Below are 16,857 nucleotides of genomic sequence, written 5' to 3'. Positions count from 1 at the left end.
TTCACATTTTCAAACTAAAAAATAATATAAATAAAAAATATTTTTTCAATTTTTTTACACCGTATTAAAGATCTCATTGAGATCTTTCAAACAAAATCCATATTGCATATTTTTATATTTTAATAAATCTATTATTTTTAACCTTGGAATTACCTTCTTAAAAAATACGTAAGTACTTATTTCGCGTTTCGAAACGAAACCTAAGTTTTTACGTGAACGATTTGAGAGTACCGTGAAAGCAATGCTACGTGACATTCCGGGAAGGTTGAGTAATTAACTACTCCTCCGAAACAGGATCAAGTTACAACAGGTCCCACAAAAAACACAACCCTTATCGTCAGAACAGTGACGGGTCCCAATTTCCAACACCGTTAACCCCGCACTCCTCTACTTCTGGTCGTCCAACAGCCCTCCCATCCATGTGCTATGCACCCTCTCTCTCTCTCTCTCTCTCTCTGTCCAAAGTCCCTCCAACGTCCCGAAATCCCCCATTCCTCAACAAAATCCCACTGCTAAACTCCACGCGCCACCTCTCACCTCCACCACCGCCGCCGCCGTAGCTCCACGTCTCCTCGAACTATCCATCTACTTTCCCCTCTCTATCAGAAAAGAAAGAAAAAAACGAGAAGAGATCTGATATCCTGCCGCTCGCTTCGGTCTCAATCCTTGCTCTGCCCTCGCGCTCTCTGTGGCCGCCCTCCCAAAGGAATTATTTTTAAAAATCTCTTTCACGCTCGTGCTTTCGCTCATGCCCGCGCACGCTCATTAGGTACCCGACTTGGATCTGAATATACCATAGTGGTGGTACTTTGTGGTATTTTGAAAAAAGCACGCTTTTGAGCTCGCGCTCCCCATCATGCACGGGCCCCGCCCGCCCGCTAGGTGACTGAGATCTGAATTTATGAATCCCGTGAACGGACGGAGAAGAGGATGGGCGGAATCACGTCGTCGATCGCCGCTAAATTCGCCTTCTTCCCGCCGAGCCCGCCGTCCTACACCGTGATCGCCGACGCCGGCGGCCGACTGCAGATACCGGAGGTCCCGAGGAGGGACGACGTCGACGTCTTGAGGCTCCGCACGCGACGGGGCACCGAAATCGTGGCCATCCACGTCAAGCACCCGAAGGCCACGGCCACGCTCCTCTACTCACATGGTAATGCCGCCGATTTAGGTCAGATGTTCGAGCTCTTCGTCGAGCTGAGCCTCCGTCTCCGCATCAATCTCATGGGGTATGAATTTCTCTCAATTTCGTTTTTTCATTTGACAAAAACTAATTAGGGGTTTTTTTTTCATCTTATTTATTGATTTATTTTTATTGTGTGTTTCCACTAAAGTAAATAGACTATAGGCTAATAGTCAAGTTGTTTTAAATGGAAACAACTGTATTTGTTTCGGTCCCAATTTATTTGCTTATTACGGGAATTCTCCCTTTTTATTGACTCAAACTCTTTGGGTTGTAAAGTGTTCACATTTTCACAAATACCTTATGTTAAACTCAGTATTTCTTTCAAATCAAAACTAAAGGGGTAAAATTGAAAACTTTGGCCTTTTAGTGGTTGCTAATTTTGGAAAATTGCCAACAATTTGAGACGGCTCAAAAATGAAATGTAAGCAAACAAAATGGGACGGAGGGGGGTATATTGGTTGATGCATGTGAGAAGAATGATCTGTGTAAAAAATCCGTGAAAATATTGGCTTTAGTCTATTTAGTCCATTTAGTTCGGTGGAAAAGCACAAGGGTTAGCGGAAACGCACAAGGGTTATAAACGAGCCGAGCAATTGGTTAGCTTGGTTTGAAAACACACCGAGCTACGAACCGATCTAAGTAGCTTGAATTTTTTATATGTCATAAGCCGAAAGAGTCAAAAGTAGCTTGTTTGGGCTTGTTTTGAAACCTTAACGAGTTTAAAAAAAATTCAAGCTTTCAATTAGGGAATACTCGTTCAAACTGGAGTAGCTTGGTTCGTTTAGCAGCGCTGCCTCTGAACTTGATTTGTTCTTGTTTGTTTGGTTTGGTTTAACAAAGTGATAAGCTTTTAATGAGCGAATATGAGCTCAAGCTTGAGTAGCTTAGTTTGTTTAACAGCCCTGCCTCTGAACTTGATTTGTTCTTGTTTGTTTGGTTTAATTCAGTTATTTAAGAAATGTGGGACTTTATTTAGTGTTGCTTTATTGACTGAGGTTTCTGTAAAAGGAAAATTGGATTTGTGTTCTTATGTCTTTAATTTTGTGCCTTTTAAATTTCAGGATCTAGGAACTTTGAACAAGTTTATTTCTATATTGTTATGGTGGGTGGGGCGAAAGATTCCATATCTTTGTTTGGTCTCCACTTTGATTTGGAAAAAAAAAGGGGATTTTATTGAATTTTATATGCATATCTTTATTGTTTTTTTTTGGGTAATTTGCATATCTTTATTGTTCTTTGTGCACAAGTATTGCTTGCTTACTCTTGAAGATAATGAGCGCATATGTGTCTTTGTTTTTCTTGGATGACATCATATATATTCCTCTGTATTCTCATTGCTGTATAGTCTTATTTTTTAATAAACCATTTGTATTAATTCTTATTGCTGTACAGTCGTCATATCACTCTATCTAACAGCCTAGCTGGTCAAAACGGGATGGATATTCTATATTGTTTTCAATTTTATGTCTCGTATCTGGATACTTATCGAGTATCCACATTAACAAGTGTAAAATAAGTTCAAATATTGTTATGCTCAGTATAAAATATATAAATTCATTGCACGTATTGAATAAGAACTTTGATGATGCAAAGTTTCTGTCTCAACTATATAAAATGTTCTAATATGAAGAAGTACCGTCTATTGCATCATGAATTTTGCAAGAATATTTACTTTAATATAAGATATGTTTAGGGATACATGCCGGATTTACTTCGAAATGAACCGGTTGAACAACATGTATCGTATTGTATGCGTATCATAAGATTTATTTAAATGCAAGATACGTTTGGAAGATACATATCAATTTTACTGCTAAAGATATTGAATCGTGGAATATGTATTGCATATCTTAGGATTTTGACAACACTGCTTACAACTAATTAGAAATGCCGGAATAAAACTATAGCTTTATTTCCTTTAATCTCCTTGTAGTTTTTACACTTACGAGTATTTTCTTTTATAGTTGGTTCTTCTTCAGTTTTAGTAATTCTTACCCTGACCATCTACACCTTTTTCTCTTTCCAGGTATGATTATTCTGGCTATGGACAGTCAACTGGAAAGGTTGGATGCTGATATTCTCCATTTACAAAATCAGTATTCGTTTATTTTAATTTGTACTATATTAACAGGGATATTCTATGTTCTCAGTTCTCTCTCCTTTTTGGTAACTTGCACTTTGATTTACCTTCATGTTCCTTGTTTAGACTTTGGAGATTCTCGGCTTCACCTTTACTTCTTTTTCACACCTCACAATGTAAGAGAATAATTTTGTAGTCTTATAATAAACAGCCCCTTCTTTTCATCTTGCTTACCGCTCTGATATTATAACTTTAAGCCGTACGAAACATCTTCTTACAGCTTGCTTACATTGTTCACAAACTTTACTCATTTCTGAAAGATGGCAAGGTATATGACTTTTGCTTGGTGAAGGTAATTACAACAGAAAATGCATGCTCATACCTGAAGGCTTGCAGTAAATCATTTTGCTTTTTGCCACCTTAGAGCTAACATTCTTTCTTCCGTTTGTGTTTTCTCCAGTCAAAATATGTGAACTCATCGATAACAGTTTACATTCCTCTGTATGCATTCATGCAAGTAATCTCGACACACTCTGACACACACACACACCGATATATATATCGGGGCGGTTCAAGGGACACCTAAAAAAACACTCAAAATCTCAATCTCATAGTTCCTGATCTAATTTTCATGATCCGAACCGTTCAATGTGTGCAGAATGTGATTTTAAGGGTGCTTGCAAGAAATTAACAAAACAAATGACCGGAAAAGGCTTGATTTGAGCAGTTTTTATTTGAACCGTTCAATAAAAAACTGTTCGAAACTGTTCAGATCAAGCTCTTTCCGGTCATTTTTTTTGCTGATTTATCGCGGGTACCCTTAAAATCACGTTCTGATCACATTGAGTGGCTCGAATCATCAAAATTTAATCGGAAACTATGAGGTGTTTTTTTGGGTGTCCCCGGAACCGCCCCGGTATATATATATATATATATATATATATATATATATATATATAGAGTACAGAGAGCAAGGAATGGAGGAGCAACGAGTTTTGAGCATTACAACCCGCGACCTTGAGCTTTGGTCTTTGTTGGGAAAAAGGAAAAAAACATAGTTCACCATGAAGCTAGTGAACCAACAACATTGTCGGTTTAACAAATTAGAGAATTCAATTTTAGTTAGTTTAAGTGGAAACTCTTCTACCCTTCTTTGGGAACTTTGTCACTTAAAATTTTACTTTGAGCGACTACTATGTGGTTTGTGGTTTTCAGCTTAATACCTACACCACTGAATGTTGTATCCCAACTGTTGTACAAGTTAGTAAGCCAGGTCTCTGGATTAAAAATTACTAGAACCATATTCTACTTTCTGCCTGCACAAAAGAAGTTGAATTAAACTTCAGTTATTTAAAATATCCTATCAGACGATAATGTGGACTTTTGTTTTGTTTGTTTGCATGCCATGTTAAGAGAGTTGTGTCAATCTCTGGCATCTTGATGTCTGCAGGGTGTCACCCACAACCAGTACCTTTGGTAGGTAGTACTAATGCTAGGAATGATGTATTGATAAATGAGATTTTTTTTTGTCATCGGTGATTATGAACATTTATATTAGGCATCCCAAACATGATTTTCAACTACAGAGAATGTCTCACCTGCGAACTATCCCGTTTGCTAACTTGGCTTTGATGGTGGAGTCTGGACATGTTTGAATTACAGGATACTAAATGCATTATTTTCTTTTTTCTTTTTTCCCCTTGTGGCTCATCATAAAACTTCTACTCTTTTTCCTTTGAAACAGCCATCTGAATATAACACATATGCAGACATCAATGCAGTGTATCAATGCCTTAAGGAGCAGTATGGAGTTAAAGATGAACAGCTAATATTATATGGTCAATCTGTTGGTAGTGGTCCAACAGTTGATCTTGCTTCCCGTGTATCAAACTTGAGAGGCGTAGTTCTACATAGTCCAATCCTTTCTGGGCTTAGGGTATTATACCCTGTCAAGCGGACTTTTTGGTTTGATATATTCAAGGTATATCGTGCTAGTTCTCCTTTCTTGTGTCCGTCTTATTTGGTTGGTAAAAACTTTCTTCTTTCATTTCTCATTTCAGAATAGCGACAAGATCGGTATGGTGAACTGTCCTGTTCTCGTAATCCATGTAAGTCTGATGTTTCCTTGCATTCATGTCCCCCATCTCCCATAAAATTTTAAGTTATTTTCTTAATGAGCAAAACGGGTTAAAAATACGAGAATATAATGGATTATGGGAATATGTGAAGTGATAACTTGACTACTGTAACTTGACGCTTGTGTTACTTTGGAATTGTTAACTAAGATACTGAAGCAGGGCAAAACTATGAGCTCGTAATCATTGAGAGACATGCACTCATCATAGGCCCCCCATGTATTAGTTGGTCAAAATTTTGTGGGAGAAGAGACAGACTTCTTGATAGATATCAAATTAGTGTTCACTGACAATACTGATAAAAGGATGTTCATACTGGGATCATTCTGTGACATTCACATGGGGGCGTTAGGATTTTTACTTATCCCATTTTCCTTTTTACGTTTTACCATTTGGGTGTTTGCACGTCAACAGGCAAGATGCATCCCACCAAAATCCATTTTCCATTTTTGAAGTTAGAGAAGAGAAGCCTGAAGTAGGGTCCGAGGAGCTTTTTGACTTCTCGTTCTTCACTTCCACATTTTGGTTGATATTAAAGACCTATATAATATTCCACACACATTGTCTTAAAGTCATGCTTTCAATAAACACTTCTTATGTGATTCATATATTTGAAAATATCCTTCATTTTCAAGTAATAAAAATAAAAATTACGGTCTAGCATTAATTTTACTTCTTGAAATGAAAGTTCTAAGAAAAAGGCGCTAAATAGCCCGGGCCCGAGCCTAAACTCAAGCCCTAAGTCCGAATATATTAGGGCTCCAGGCTGGGCCTTGATTTTGAAACATTGGGCTAGGGGTGGGAATCTCCGACACGAACACAATAACACGACACAAAGTTAACGGGTTAGGGTTGGCTATTTCAGACACGGAACACGAATATGACATGACACGATAATACGAAAAGCTAAACAGGTCGGGTTAGGGGTGAGAGAATTCTGACACAAACATGATATGACACGATGCCCACCCCTACATTGGGTGGGCCCGGTTCCTGCCCCTTTTTTTTTTTAGGGAGCCCAGTGGGCTTGGGCCGGGCCGGGCCAAGCCCGGTTATTTAAGGGCCGGGCTGGGCCAACTTTACACCCTTAGACTAACGTTTCATTTTGTTTTGACGTGTGTCACCATGCTTTATTGTCTTTCTGGGGAAACATGGGTATTTTGTATTCAACTAGTATTTTGGTTGGGTCTAGTTGGAAAAGGAATGTTACGATTCAATGGATGTACATAGCTTAGTAGTTTTCCTTTTGATTGTCATAATTGAAGAGGTAGTTCTGCACAACAGGTTGCCTTTTAGATTTCAAAGTATGTTCTCTCAACACCCACCCTTGAATCTTTATAATTACACAGAATAAAGCATATACCAATAATGCAAATGGCAGTTTATATAAACACATCCTGAGAGGCTTTTTTATTTCCTTTTCAAACAAGCAAAAAAAAAAAAGACGACGTAATAAAACAGCTGCTCACTTCCCTAATAGCTGCTTTTATGACCTGGTCAGGTTATTAAAAGTGATGAAGTAACTCTGTTCCATTTGCAGGGTACATCAGATGAAGTTGTTGACTGTTCCCATGGAAAGCAGCTTTGGGAGCTTTGCAAGGAAAAATATGAACCCTTATGGCTGAGTGGTGGTGGACATTGCAATCTTGAGATATATCCAGAATTCATTAGACACCTGAAGAAGTTTGTACTTTCACTTAACAAATCAAAAGCAGCCACAAATGGTTCTAAGAAAACAACAGTTGACTCAAATGGTTCCAAGGAAAAAACGGTGGACTCGAATGGTACTAATAAAGAAACAGTAGACTCAGAAAATCAGGCGAAGCCATCTGAAAGCAGTGGTTCTTCAGATGCATTTGAGCGCCCAGACCTTCCGGAAGTTTCTAGAAACAGTTTAGATAGTCGACTAGAGAAGTCTAAGAAGTCGAACAAGCCCGAAAAGTCTCGGATGAGCACTGACCATGTGGACAGGTTTAAGAGAAAAAAGGGCCTAGTCTGGTGATCGACGCATGAGAAGAGCATCTTAAATAAGTTATGCACTAATATTACTGTCTCAGAGAAGGTAATAGTGCTACTGCACTTAAAATCCACACTGCTGCTTTATTGTGTGTCTGTGTCATAAACTAGGTATCATTGAATTAGTTTTACGTTCAAAAGATAAATCAGAAAAATAGGAAGTCTTCCCTTTTCCCCTTAGTTATATGGAAATTTTGTTCCAGGAACTCTGAATTTCTATAATTGTATAGTTGAACTTGTACTGATTCTGTCACTGGACGTGGGAGACTGGGTTTTTTGTTCGAAGTGTTTAAGGCCCGGTTTGTTTGTCCGGATTAGAGTATCAGAGTGGACTATAAATCTAAGGAACCACAAATCCTATGTTTGCTTAGAACTTCTACGGTCAGGACTGTGTGTGATAGAAACTCCTGCAAAACGTTTGATGTTTAATACCGTGTAGATATCATAATATTAATCTTCACTATTTGTTCTATGTGATTACTGATCTATGTGATTGTATATTCTCGCTATTAGTGCAGTTAAACATGCAGGGCTGAAATTGACCACCGCCTTCTAACAAGCATGCAACTAATCACTTCCCGATTCACGTTGAAGGCATTGATGGAATGTGGTTGTGAATTGTATTTGCTTGAAATCTGGTTTTCTTACGAGTGTTCTTTATGCAGTTAAGTGCAATCGTAATGGAGCGGTGCGTCAGGTTCGCAGCAGGCTTTTGGTTGAAACTGTCCCTTTTGGTTCAGCAATTGCAGTTTGTCTTGCCGTCTCTCAAGACTCCCATGAAAAATGAAGGGCCTAAGCTGAGTTGATGTAAAAGACTCTTAAGCTAATTATGGATGAGTTGAGTTCATAAACCAGGAACTGAAATTTAAAGAACCAGACCTGTGCTTCAACAAGTTTACAAATTACAATCATTAAACCAATGTAAACCAGGTTGTAGGCCAAACCAGCGTATATTGCAGATGAAAATTCAGTAGAAACTGTATTTCCAGTTAAAAAAGTTTGTCGCGCTTTTTCTGTTCATATGTTAAGGGGAATGTGATAGAATGGGAGAGACGGTAACTCAGGGGTGAGGGATACGTGGTTTGTTCATGGTATTATATAGGAAAAAAGACCAATTGAGATATCACCAGAATCACTACAAAGATTCAGGAATAATAAAGATTGGCGTAATGTTACAACTGATAGTATGCCATTGGGCTGTGACGCTATCTATGTTCATCTACCCAGGACAGGATATATATCATGAAAATTTGGCAAACTCATCATCCCAATTGTCATTCAATTTATCATCAGACTTACTAGAGAGCTGTCTGTATTGAACAAATATTTCGATAGATAAGCTAGTCTTTAAAATTCCAGAAACGTTGGTGCCATAGTTTTGAACTAAATAATAATCAATTTGCAAGCAGCACAATAACCATCACGAACAGTGTCCTCAGAAACCCTGGAGAGAGGACGAGAATGCTGTCTCCAATAGGTTATTTGCAGAGGGTAAAGCACGTCAATGAAGAGTTGTCAGTCGATTCCCCATTTGCAACCAGTTCACAAGGTATGCGTCCTCAAAAGATTTTCAGATTTGATGTTCACCCGGCGTATGAGCATAAGGGCAGCCCTCGACCTTATGTTTCACCTTTGGATGCCATCAAAAGCAAATCACTAGTCTCTTGATTATGTCATGGAACGAAATTAGTACTGGTGTTAACAAGGTTAAGTTCAATGCATTAGAAGAGAACTAACAATCACATAGCTAGGCTCCGTATCACTCCAGTTTCTTGCCTGCTACTAAATACTTTATATCCTCAAATGTCTCTTTGTTGTAATGCAAGGCGTTCTAGTTTCAGTGAAATGTGTATAGTCATGCCAAACTAATCCAGGAAAGAAGCTGCTAGAATATTTTCAGAAAACTATGGAGAGGGCTGCAAAAATCCGAGATTATTTGCCCTGTGAAAAAAGTCAATGCAAGGTCAGAAGTTTGTATGTATGATTATACACAACACCTTACACCACACAGTAATTCCTCCCTACTTCTTTCCCACTGTATCACCTTCTTACATACTGCAGATGATTATAGTCTATACAAAGAGTCTATGGATTCCAGCAACCAAAGGGCAGTGCTAATTGAACTTTCCATCTAACAGCGAAGTGGCATAATACCAGTTTCACCCAGATGAAGAAAAGATAAAAGAATACTGACAGAACCCTTCTCTTTCTGTCAGTTTATCAGAGGGCAGCATATTGCTTTAGTTTACATACAATCACTAAAGCTCAAAAGGCATCTGTGTTTCAACAAGATACCACATGGTAGAGGAAGAAAAACTGACCCATATTCGGAGGGCAACTTCATAGTCAGATATACTAATCATTTTAGGTTAAAGCGATCAACAAAGAGACTTTAGAATTAATTGTCACTGAACATTACGGCATCAGATGCTTGACCATAGGCAAAACCAGTCCATGTTGGTCTAGTTGAAACATCATACAAAACCTAACCAACCGTAAAGTATTACCAAGGCTTGGCCTTTAAAACTTCACATAACTCGGGCATTGAAAAGACCTTTTGCTGTTAGCACTCCCCCTCTTCCAAATAATTTGGCCCCTCAACTTGTAGCCAATGGGAGGGGCAGTAGGGCTATCCTACATCACCTCTTTCTTCATCTAACTTATCATTATCTTGATTGTTCTTTGCAAGACACTTCTGAGAACCCCTTATGCAATTGACCATATATATATGTATCCAGTTTGTGAAGCAATATGGCATGTGCCAAGTGCCAACTGTTGAGCTAAAAAGAAAAGGTATAGTCAAATTGTATTTTCTCCACATGTAATGAGCAAGAAATATCTGAACTGTTGCCCATGGTGAACAAATCAGCCTAGACTTTGGACATAGATTATTTAACTGCACATTTTGTGTACATGAGTAACATGACTGCTTCATCAAATCTTATGGGCAACCAAGCAAGTACTGTCAATAGGTTTCAATAGGCAAGACTTACTCCTTTGCATGGTGATTTGCTCCGTTGACCCGTTGGGAATGATTCTCCAATAACATATCTGCATTGTTTTCCCCCCTAACAAAGCAGAAAACTTAAGAGATTCCATGGGGCGATGAATCTTTGAGCTCATTCCATGTGCTTTTGGGTGATTTCCCTTTTTTTCTCTATATTTGCCTGCAAATTTTGCAGTTAAATGTAATTTCCTCCACACATTTGGAAGGTAATGTATGAACAAAGATATCTGGCAGAATTTTTCACAAATACACTGCATATTATCCGGTATGACAGAATGACATGGAAATTCAGTCTCTTAGGTGGGAGTGGGAGTGGGAGTGGTCAGATAGAAGACCAACTGGCTTACTTCGATATTGTTATCCAGCAACTTAGTTTATTTTACTAGCAAGATACATAGGAACATCAAAGCACAATTTATGAACGAAAGTTTAGTGCTTACCAGTTTACATTCCAATTCATAGATTTCCCGCTGCCTTTGATAAGCAAAAAACTTCAGGGACTGAAATGGTACATAAAATTAGGATCCATTAAATCTGAATAACAGTAAAAGGTTTGCCAACAAACTAACCGAAGACTAAATCTTGAGGGGGGAATATATAAAATTTACTTACTCCAATTCTCTGCATCTCTAGCGACCTATGTAATGCTTCTCTTTTGTTCAGAAGATTCTGAGGTGCTGATATTAAAGGACGTCTATAGTTTTTCCCACGGTAAATAATGATAGCGTGGCCTTCTTTCAGCTTGTCAACGGAAACCAGTATGCCACCACTTTCTGCTTCAAGCTGTTGAGCAGTATACATAACCTGTGAAAACACTCTCTGCATCGTAATCACCTTGACTATTTCTCTGTGCTTCCAATGCTGACGCAAGCCTTCTATTACACCATCAAAGACCCCACGCCTTCCTGAACCCACAGACACACTAAAGATACATATACGAACAGTGCGGGAACAGAAAATGACTGAAGAAAACCGGGCAACAAATGATCAAAGCAGGATTTAGATCCTCTCCATTATGACAATGTAATTGAGAGATCCAGTACACACCTAGGATGTTACTTGCCATCACTGGTGGGCAGTGGCAAGTAAGCCAATGGGAATGAAACCACATAAGCAGATTTTGCAATTCAAATTCGGAACTGACGTCACACTAAACATTTCTGCATGAATAAACAGCGCTGGGTGGGGTGAGAACCCGCCAAGTGCCTGAGACGGACATGGTGTAATTGACGACAAAAAGCCAAATAAAAGAAAATAAACACAAACGGAAAAAACTGGGACTACCAAGCTGCAAGCTCTCAACTGCCTCGGAAAAAAAAAAAGCAATGTATATTTGTATTCCTAAAGAAACCTCTAAATGGGTTTGTTTTATATTTGATAAGTACATCCCAAAAGGCATAAAAATGAAAATACGATAGTGAAAACTAAACAATTCTAAGTCAAACAGAAACTCCTAAAAATCATCACTCATCTGAGTTTGTGCTATTTGATTCTTCACTTACTATAAGTTTTGAATATCTAGAGGCAAGATTGTTGACTTCCATAAAGAGAAGTAAAAGACAGGTGGCGATAGGATCACAAAGAAAAAGACATTGCTTACCAAGAACTAAACTGCTGGTTAACTTCAATCCTATCTTCCTAAAGCATGTTCTCTCCTCTTCTGTTATCATTTCCTGGTCTGCATCCTGCTCAGCAGGCCTCCATGTGGAATTTACTTTTTCCAACTCCTTTGCAGACCACTTTATCTTCATTTTCAGCTGCACAATGCCTCCAAAATTCGTTACCAATTTCTCAACATCAGAAAGCAAAATGAAGTATGAAAAAAATTCAATCTTACAATATAAAGCTTTCGTGCTTGATTTCTCAGTTGCTTCTTTAGTCTTTCTTTTTCAGCTTCCAGTTCTACTTTAACCTCACTATTTCCATCTCTTAGGATTGCACTTTCTGATTGGATATCCTTGTATTCTGACAAAGTTCCACTTCTAGTCTTCACAGACGATTCATCATCCATAAAATATGTTTCAATCCCCATCACGCTGCTGGCTTTCAGGCGTGCAGCTTCTTCCTGAAGTTGGCATTTGTTCAGCTCCACTTCTCTCTCTGCCACTAGGTTTTCAACTCCACGAGGAAGAAAATCCTTGCCTCTGTAAAGTATTATTAAGAACTTGTTACGCAACAACAGAACTCCACCTGTTAGACACTGCAGAAGTAAGACAGCACGTTTTTAAGTTGCCCGTCAGCATTTCCACTTATTCGCAAAAATGTAAAAATCTAATAGCACAGGCTCTTCAAAGAGGGACTGTGCCAGAATGAAGTCAAAAGGACGAAAGGAAACACAAATAATTGTTTTGCCAAAAGAAATTAAAGGCTTTGCATAAATTTAAGACAATGAATAAAATTCTTGGGTCTTATATAATTTAACAAAATGGCTTCTAGTAGGTTATGAACCTCACATATTTACACCTCACTGTCATGAAACTTGCCTTGAGTTCATATGCCATTTGTGAATTATCTGTATTTGGAATGCCCCACTTCACAGCAATCTTCACTATATGGCATTTCTCCCACAATTTTAAGATAGCTGCAGCCAAGCCCTGAAGTTTTCTGTTTCTCCCTTCAAAATGAGGTAAACATAGGGTAAAAAGGAAGTTAAACGGACACACATGCATACACAAGAGCACTCATTCTCATGATTAGTTGTTCATAACAAAGCATATTTGATACATGCACAATCTTTTATAGTAGCTTGCCAAAAACGAGTGAATGACAGAATGAAAAATGTCCAATGTTTATCACATCTAAGCAGATGTTAATCTTTTGCTGAAGCAAACATTTACAACAACTGTGGACACAAACCCAAGGATCATCATTTGACATGTACAGGGTGCCAGTCCTCCTAGAGACCACGGGAAATAACCGAATAACATACAGATTGGTATAGTCAATTGGGCATTGTGTGCAATGCGTGGCATAGATAGCGAGACAATTATGAAAGCCCGAACAATGTATTTTGTGTACTAACATGAAACTTATAAAGCCAGCATATAGCTACCCTATTATCAGGTAAATGAAGGAGAAGCCTTTTCAAGGTACTCAAATTGGCAGACATTAATGTCCACCAGAAACAACCTTTCAACCTGTTAGAGTATTTCTGTACCAATACATGGCAAATAAGGTTTAAAAATTGGTTCGGCATAAACTACGTAGTGTCCAACATTCAATTTAGATTAGGAAGCACAAAAAAATATTTTAGAGGCTTTCCAAGGGAGGTAAGTTCTAATGATTAGAACACACCTATATGGGACAAAGGTATGTAGAAGCGTGGAATTTAGAACTAAAAACACATGTTATGAAGTTTGACTTAAGATGAGACCAAATATGTAATGAAAATTAGTACTTTATCTCCTTCCGACTTGAAGCTTGTTCAAACAAAAGAAAGAAAAAGCGTCCAACATACACAAACACACGATATAACCGACAATAAGCAAGGAAAGTACCAAGGACGAAGTGAAAGGGTAGTTGTTGAGCAAGCATCCTCAAGTATGTCAATTCATCATCTGTCAGCTTCACTCTACCATGAGGTGGACAACGCCTAAACGGAGGCTTGAATCCAGGAACCACTTCTGGAAGCAAGTCTGCATCCACTGGCAAGGGCTTTGGCCTCCACCAGTCTATGAAGCGAGGTCCTAAACCATCCAATATTCTATCTGCTTCCCTTTCATACAAAGACCCATTTATTGGTAAAATCTCCGTTTCCCCTCCATGTCTGCTCATATTTTCTTCTCTGGTACTTGCATCTGATTTCAGTTGAGAAAGAGTACCCTTGTCTTTGAACTTATGATGATGAGGAAAACCTGATTGCGTCATTGAAGTTCTCAATCCTGGTCGATAATTACATCCTCTATAGACAACAAGTGCATCTTTCTTGCTCCATACAACTAAGCCTCCTGTCTTGGTCTGCTTGACAAGTGTAAGTTAAGAAAGCAACCATCAGAAATTTTAAAGGCAGTAGGCGAAATAATAAGTACGAAGATGAAAGAAACTTCAAAATAGTTTATTGCCGAAAGAGCTGAAGTTTCCTCTGATTCACCCTATGATATCAAGTTGGAAGACCGTAGAGTGAAAAAAGTAGGAGGACCTGGACAGGGAAATGGAGTCAAGGTTCGAGCAAGGAAAGGAATTAAACATGCCAATAGTCATATCAAATATTGTTATGGCGTAGTAATCTTAGAATTTTAATGCATGAAGTTGATCAAGCAACTAGTCACAGCATTACAATAATGCAAACAAATTAAACATCTCGAGCTTTCTCCGTTAATCAGTTTAGCTGCACTCGCACCTAAAGCTATTAACATTGAACACTGGAACTAGCACTACAATTTACCGGGAGTTCTGATAAATGCTTTTCTCAATGGTATTCTCATTCTCTAAATGACTTCTATATTTCAAGAAACGAAAACAAACCAAAAAAGAAAGGCAGACATTTTTACATGAGAACAAAACTATTACAGCTTGACATTTTCAACAATGCAACGCCACCACCATAATGCAAAATCTTATAGTCTTTCCTGCAGTGTTATGTTGAAGTACTAATGTGTAGCATACCTGAAAACCAACATAAGGAAGTGGAAACTAGAAAAAAGAATCATTTTCGCTGTAACAAGCAATGCAGATAAAGAAAACTAAGCCACAAATTGTATCTTCAATTTCCCTGCTCCTCCATTAGATACAAAGATATTGCAGCTTTCAACAAATCAAATCATGTGCTTATTTCTTCCAAAATAGATGTTTCCAGCAAAACATAGACTCCATTAACACATTCCATCTCCGCTCAACATAAAAACTTGAACAGGCCCTTTGGATTGTGTGGTTTTCACCAAACCACATCAAAATGGATGAGATTCAGTGAGAAGGAAAATGGACCAATGAAACACCTTTTTTCTTCAATTCTCAACGTTTCTCACCATTTCCCACCTCTTTTACTTATCCAAATAAGTAACTTGGCTCTCCTTTCTTTACTTTTTGACCGTTTCTCACAATCCAAAGGAGCTGTAAAAGTTCCATGCCTCCACAAACTTTTCTTTCATTCTTGGTCGTCTTTTTCATCACAATACAGGTAAACATAGCTCTATCTATTGAACTCTCACTCTCAAATGAAGAAGGAAATGAACAACAATTCCTACTTTATAGATCAAACACATACCTCAACAATCTCTCTCGCTCGGTCCATATTCCGACACAATGGGACATCAAATTTAATCATTACAAGCTCGCAGCCCTTCCAAATCAACCTAACCTGATCAACAACAGCTTGACTCACCCCAATTTTCTTAACACTAACCCACGTCCTCATTTTCCCTGCCTCACCCCTCAACCTCTCAAGCAACTCCCCATCAAGCCTCAACTCAGCAGCAGTCACCACTTTCTCCTTCTTAACCCTCCTAAACACAACCCTGTCGTTGCTCTCCCACGGCATTCGCCCTTTACCCTTCACAGCATCCCCATCTTCCTCACCTCCTGTAAACACAAAATCAAGCTCTATCTTTTCTGGGTTTTTCCGGGTTTCTTTCGAAACGTAATGGGTTTCTCTCAGTTTCCCTATCCCTTCGAAAATCCTCTTCATTGCTTTCTTTCCTCTCCCGCCGCTAATTTTCTCCGTCAATGGCCGTTCGGGGTTTTCGGAATTCGGTTTCTTTTTGGGTTTAGAGAGGTGATTAGGGTTGAGAAGAAGGGGGGATTTGGTCATCCATGGAGCCGTGGGGATCTTGATTGAGGAATGTGAATTGGGTTCGGCTAGGGAGGAGGAAAATGGGTTTTGGGAAGAATGGATTGGTTTAGGGTTTCTGAAGGAATTGGAGGGGAGGGAGAGTGGAGTGGAAATGTGGGGGCGTGAAACTGGGTTAGGGTTTTGAAGAGGTGGGGGAGGAGGGAGGAAGAAGGTGGCCATGGGAGAGAGAGTTGAGAAGTGATCAGGGAGTGGTGGTGCTCTCGCACTTCAGAGCTTGAAGGTTTTGGCCGTTTTGACAGTTGGAGTAATATCTCTAGTTCTCACCCCCTCCAAATTTTCCGAGGGGAAAAAAAAAAAAAACACAATGCTAAAGGTCGTAGACTAGTAGGTACATAATTTTGAACAGGCAGCTCAACATTTATAGTTCAACATCTCACTGTTCGTTTTACCGATTGATGGTATGGAGTTAAACTCTTTTTTAAAAAAGTTTTTTTAAAATACGAACTTTTGGACGGTCAAATTGAAAAAGAGAGGTGGGGACGATAAATGTTGAGCGATTGACTTTTTGAATTTTGAAACACAATAAAGGATATAAACAAGGACGGAACCAGGATTTTATCCTAGCAGTGGCGAAATGTATACTAAAAAAATTTAGAGGTGGCGAAACTATATAAGTTGGGCATAAATTTTTTTTTTACATATAAT

The 16,857-nt window shown here is 38.7% G+C and overlaps 2 protein-coding genes across 6 annotated transcripts; one reads left to right on the top strand and one right to left on the bottom strand.

Moving 5' to 3' along the window:
- Window positions 1-352: 352 nt before the first annotated feature.
- On the top strand, window positions 353-8,291 carry LOC131303639 (uncharacterized). Of its 5 annotated transcripts, none has more exons than XR_009192112.1 (6): window positions 395-1,229; window positions 3,213-3,249; window positions 5,011-5,247; window positions 5,327-5,374; window positions 6,942-7,463; window positions 8,083-8,291. XR_009192112.1 is itself a non-coding variant. In XM_058330596.1 (5 exons), the coding sequence occupies exons 1-5, from the start codon at window positions 931-933 to the stop codon at window positions 7,401-7,403; spliced, it is 1,083 nt and encodes a 360-aa protein (XP_058186579.1). In that variant the 5' UTR covers window positions 353-930; the 3' UTR covers window positions 7,404-7,889. The 5 variants fall into 5 exon arrangements, 2 of the variants coding, with proteins under 2 accessions (XP_058186579.1, XP_058186580.1); XR_009192113.1 differs by lacking the exon at window positions 8,083-8,291 and adding an exon at window positions 7,936-8,072 and having other exon boundaries at window positions 408-1,229; XR_009192114.1 differs by lacking the exon at window positions 8,083-8,291 and adding an exon at window positions 7,948-7,965 and having other exon boundaries at window positions 408-1,229.
- Window positions 8,292-8,728: 437 nt separating this feature from the next.
- Window positions 8,729-16,499, bottom strand: LOC131303638 (chloroplastic group IIA intron splicing facilitator CRS1, chloroplastic). Its single transcript, XM_058330595.1, has 8 exons — window positions 15,628-16,499; window positions 13,922-14,381; window positions 12,908-13,038; window positions 12,262-12,624; window positions 12,025-12,181; window positions 11,037-11,329; window positions 10,865-10,924; window positions 8,729-10,584 (listed from the first exon to the last, which is right to left on the bottom strand). The coding sequence occupies exons 1-8, from the start codon at window positions 16,369-16,371 to the stop codon at window positions 10,537-10,539; spliced, it is 2,256 nt and encodes a 751-aa protein (XP_058186578.1). The 5' UTR covers window positions 16,372-16,499; the 3' UTR covers window positions 8,729-10,536.
- Between the last annotated feature and the right edge of the window lie 358 nt (window positions 16,500-16,857).

This window comes from Rhododendron vialii, chromosome 10a, assembly GCF_030253575.1.
Source record: "Rhododendron vialii isolate Sample 1 chromosome 10a, ASM3025357v1".
Lineage (NCBI taxonomy): Eukaryota > Viridiplantae > Streptophyta > Magnoliopsida > Ericales > Ericaceae > Rhododendron > Rhododendron vialii.
Note: the sequence above shows the minus strand (reverse complement) of the source record. Positions and strands in the feature narration are given on the sequence as shown.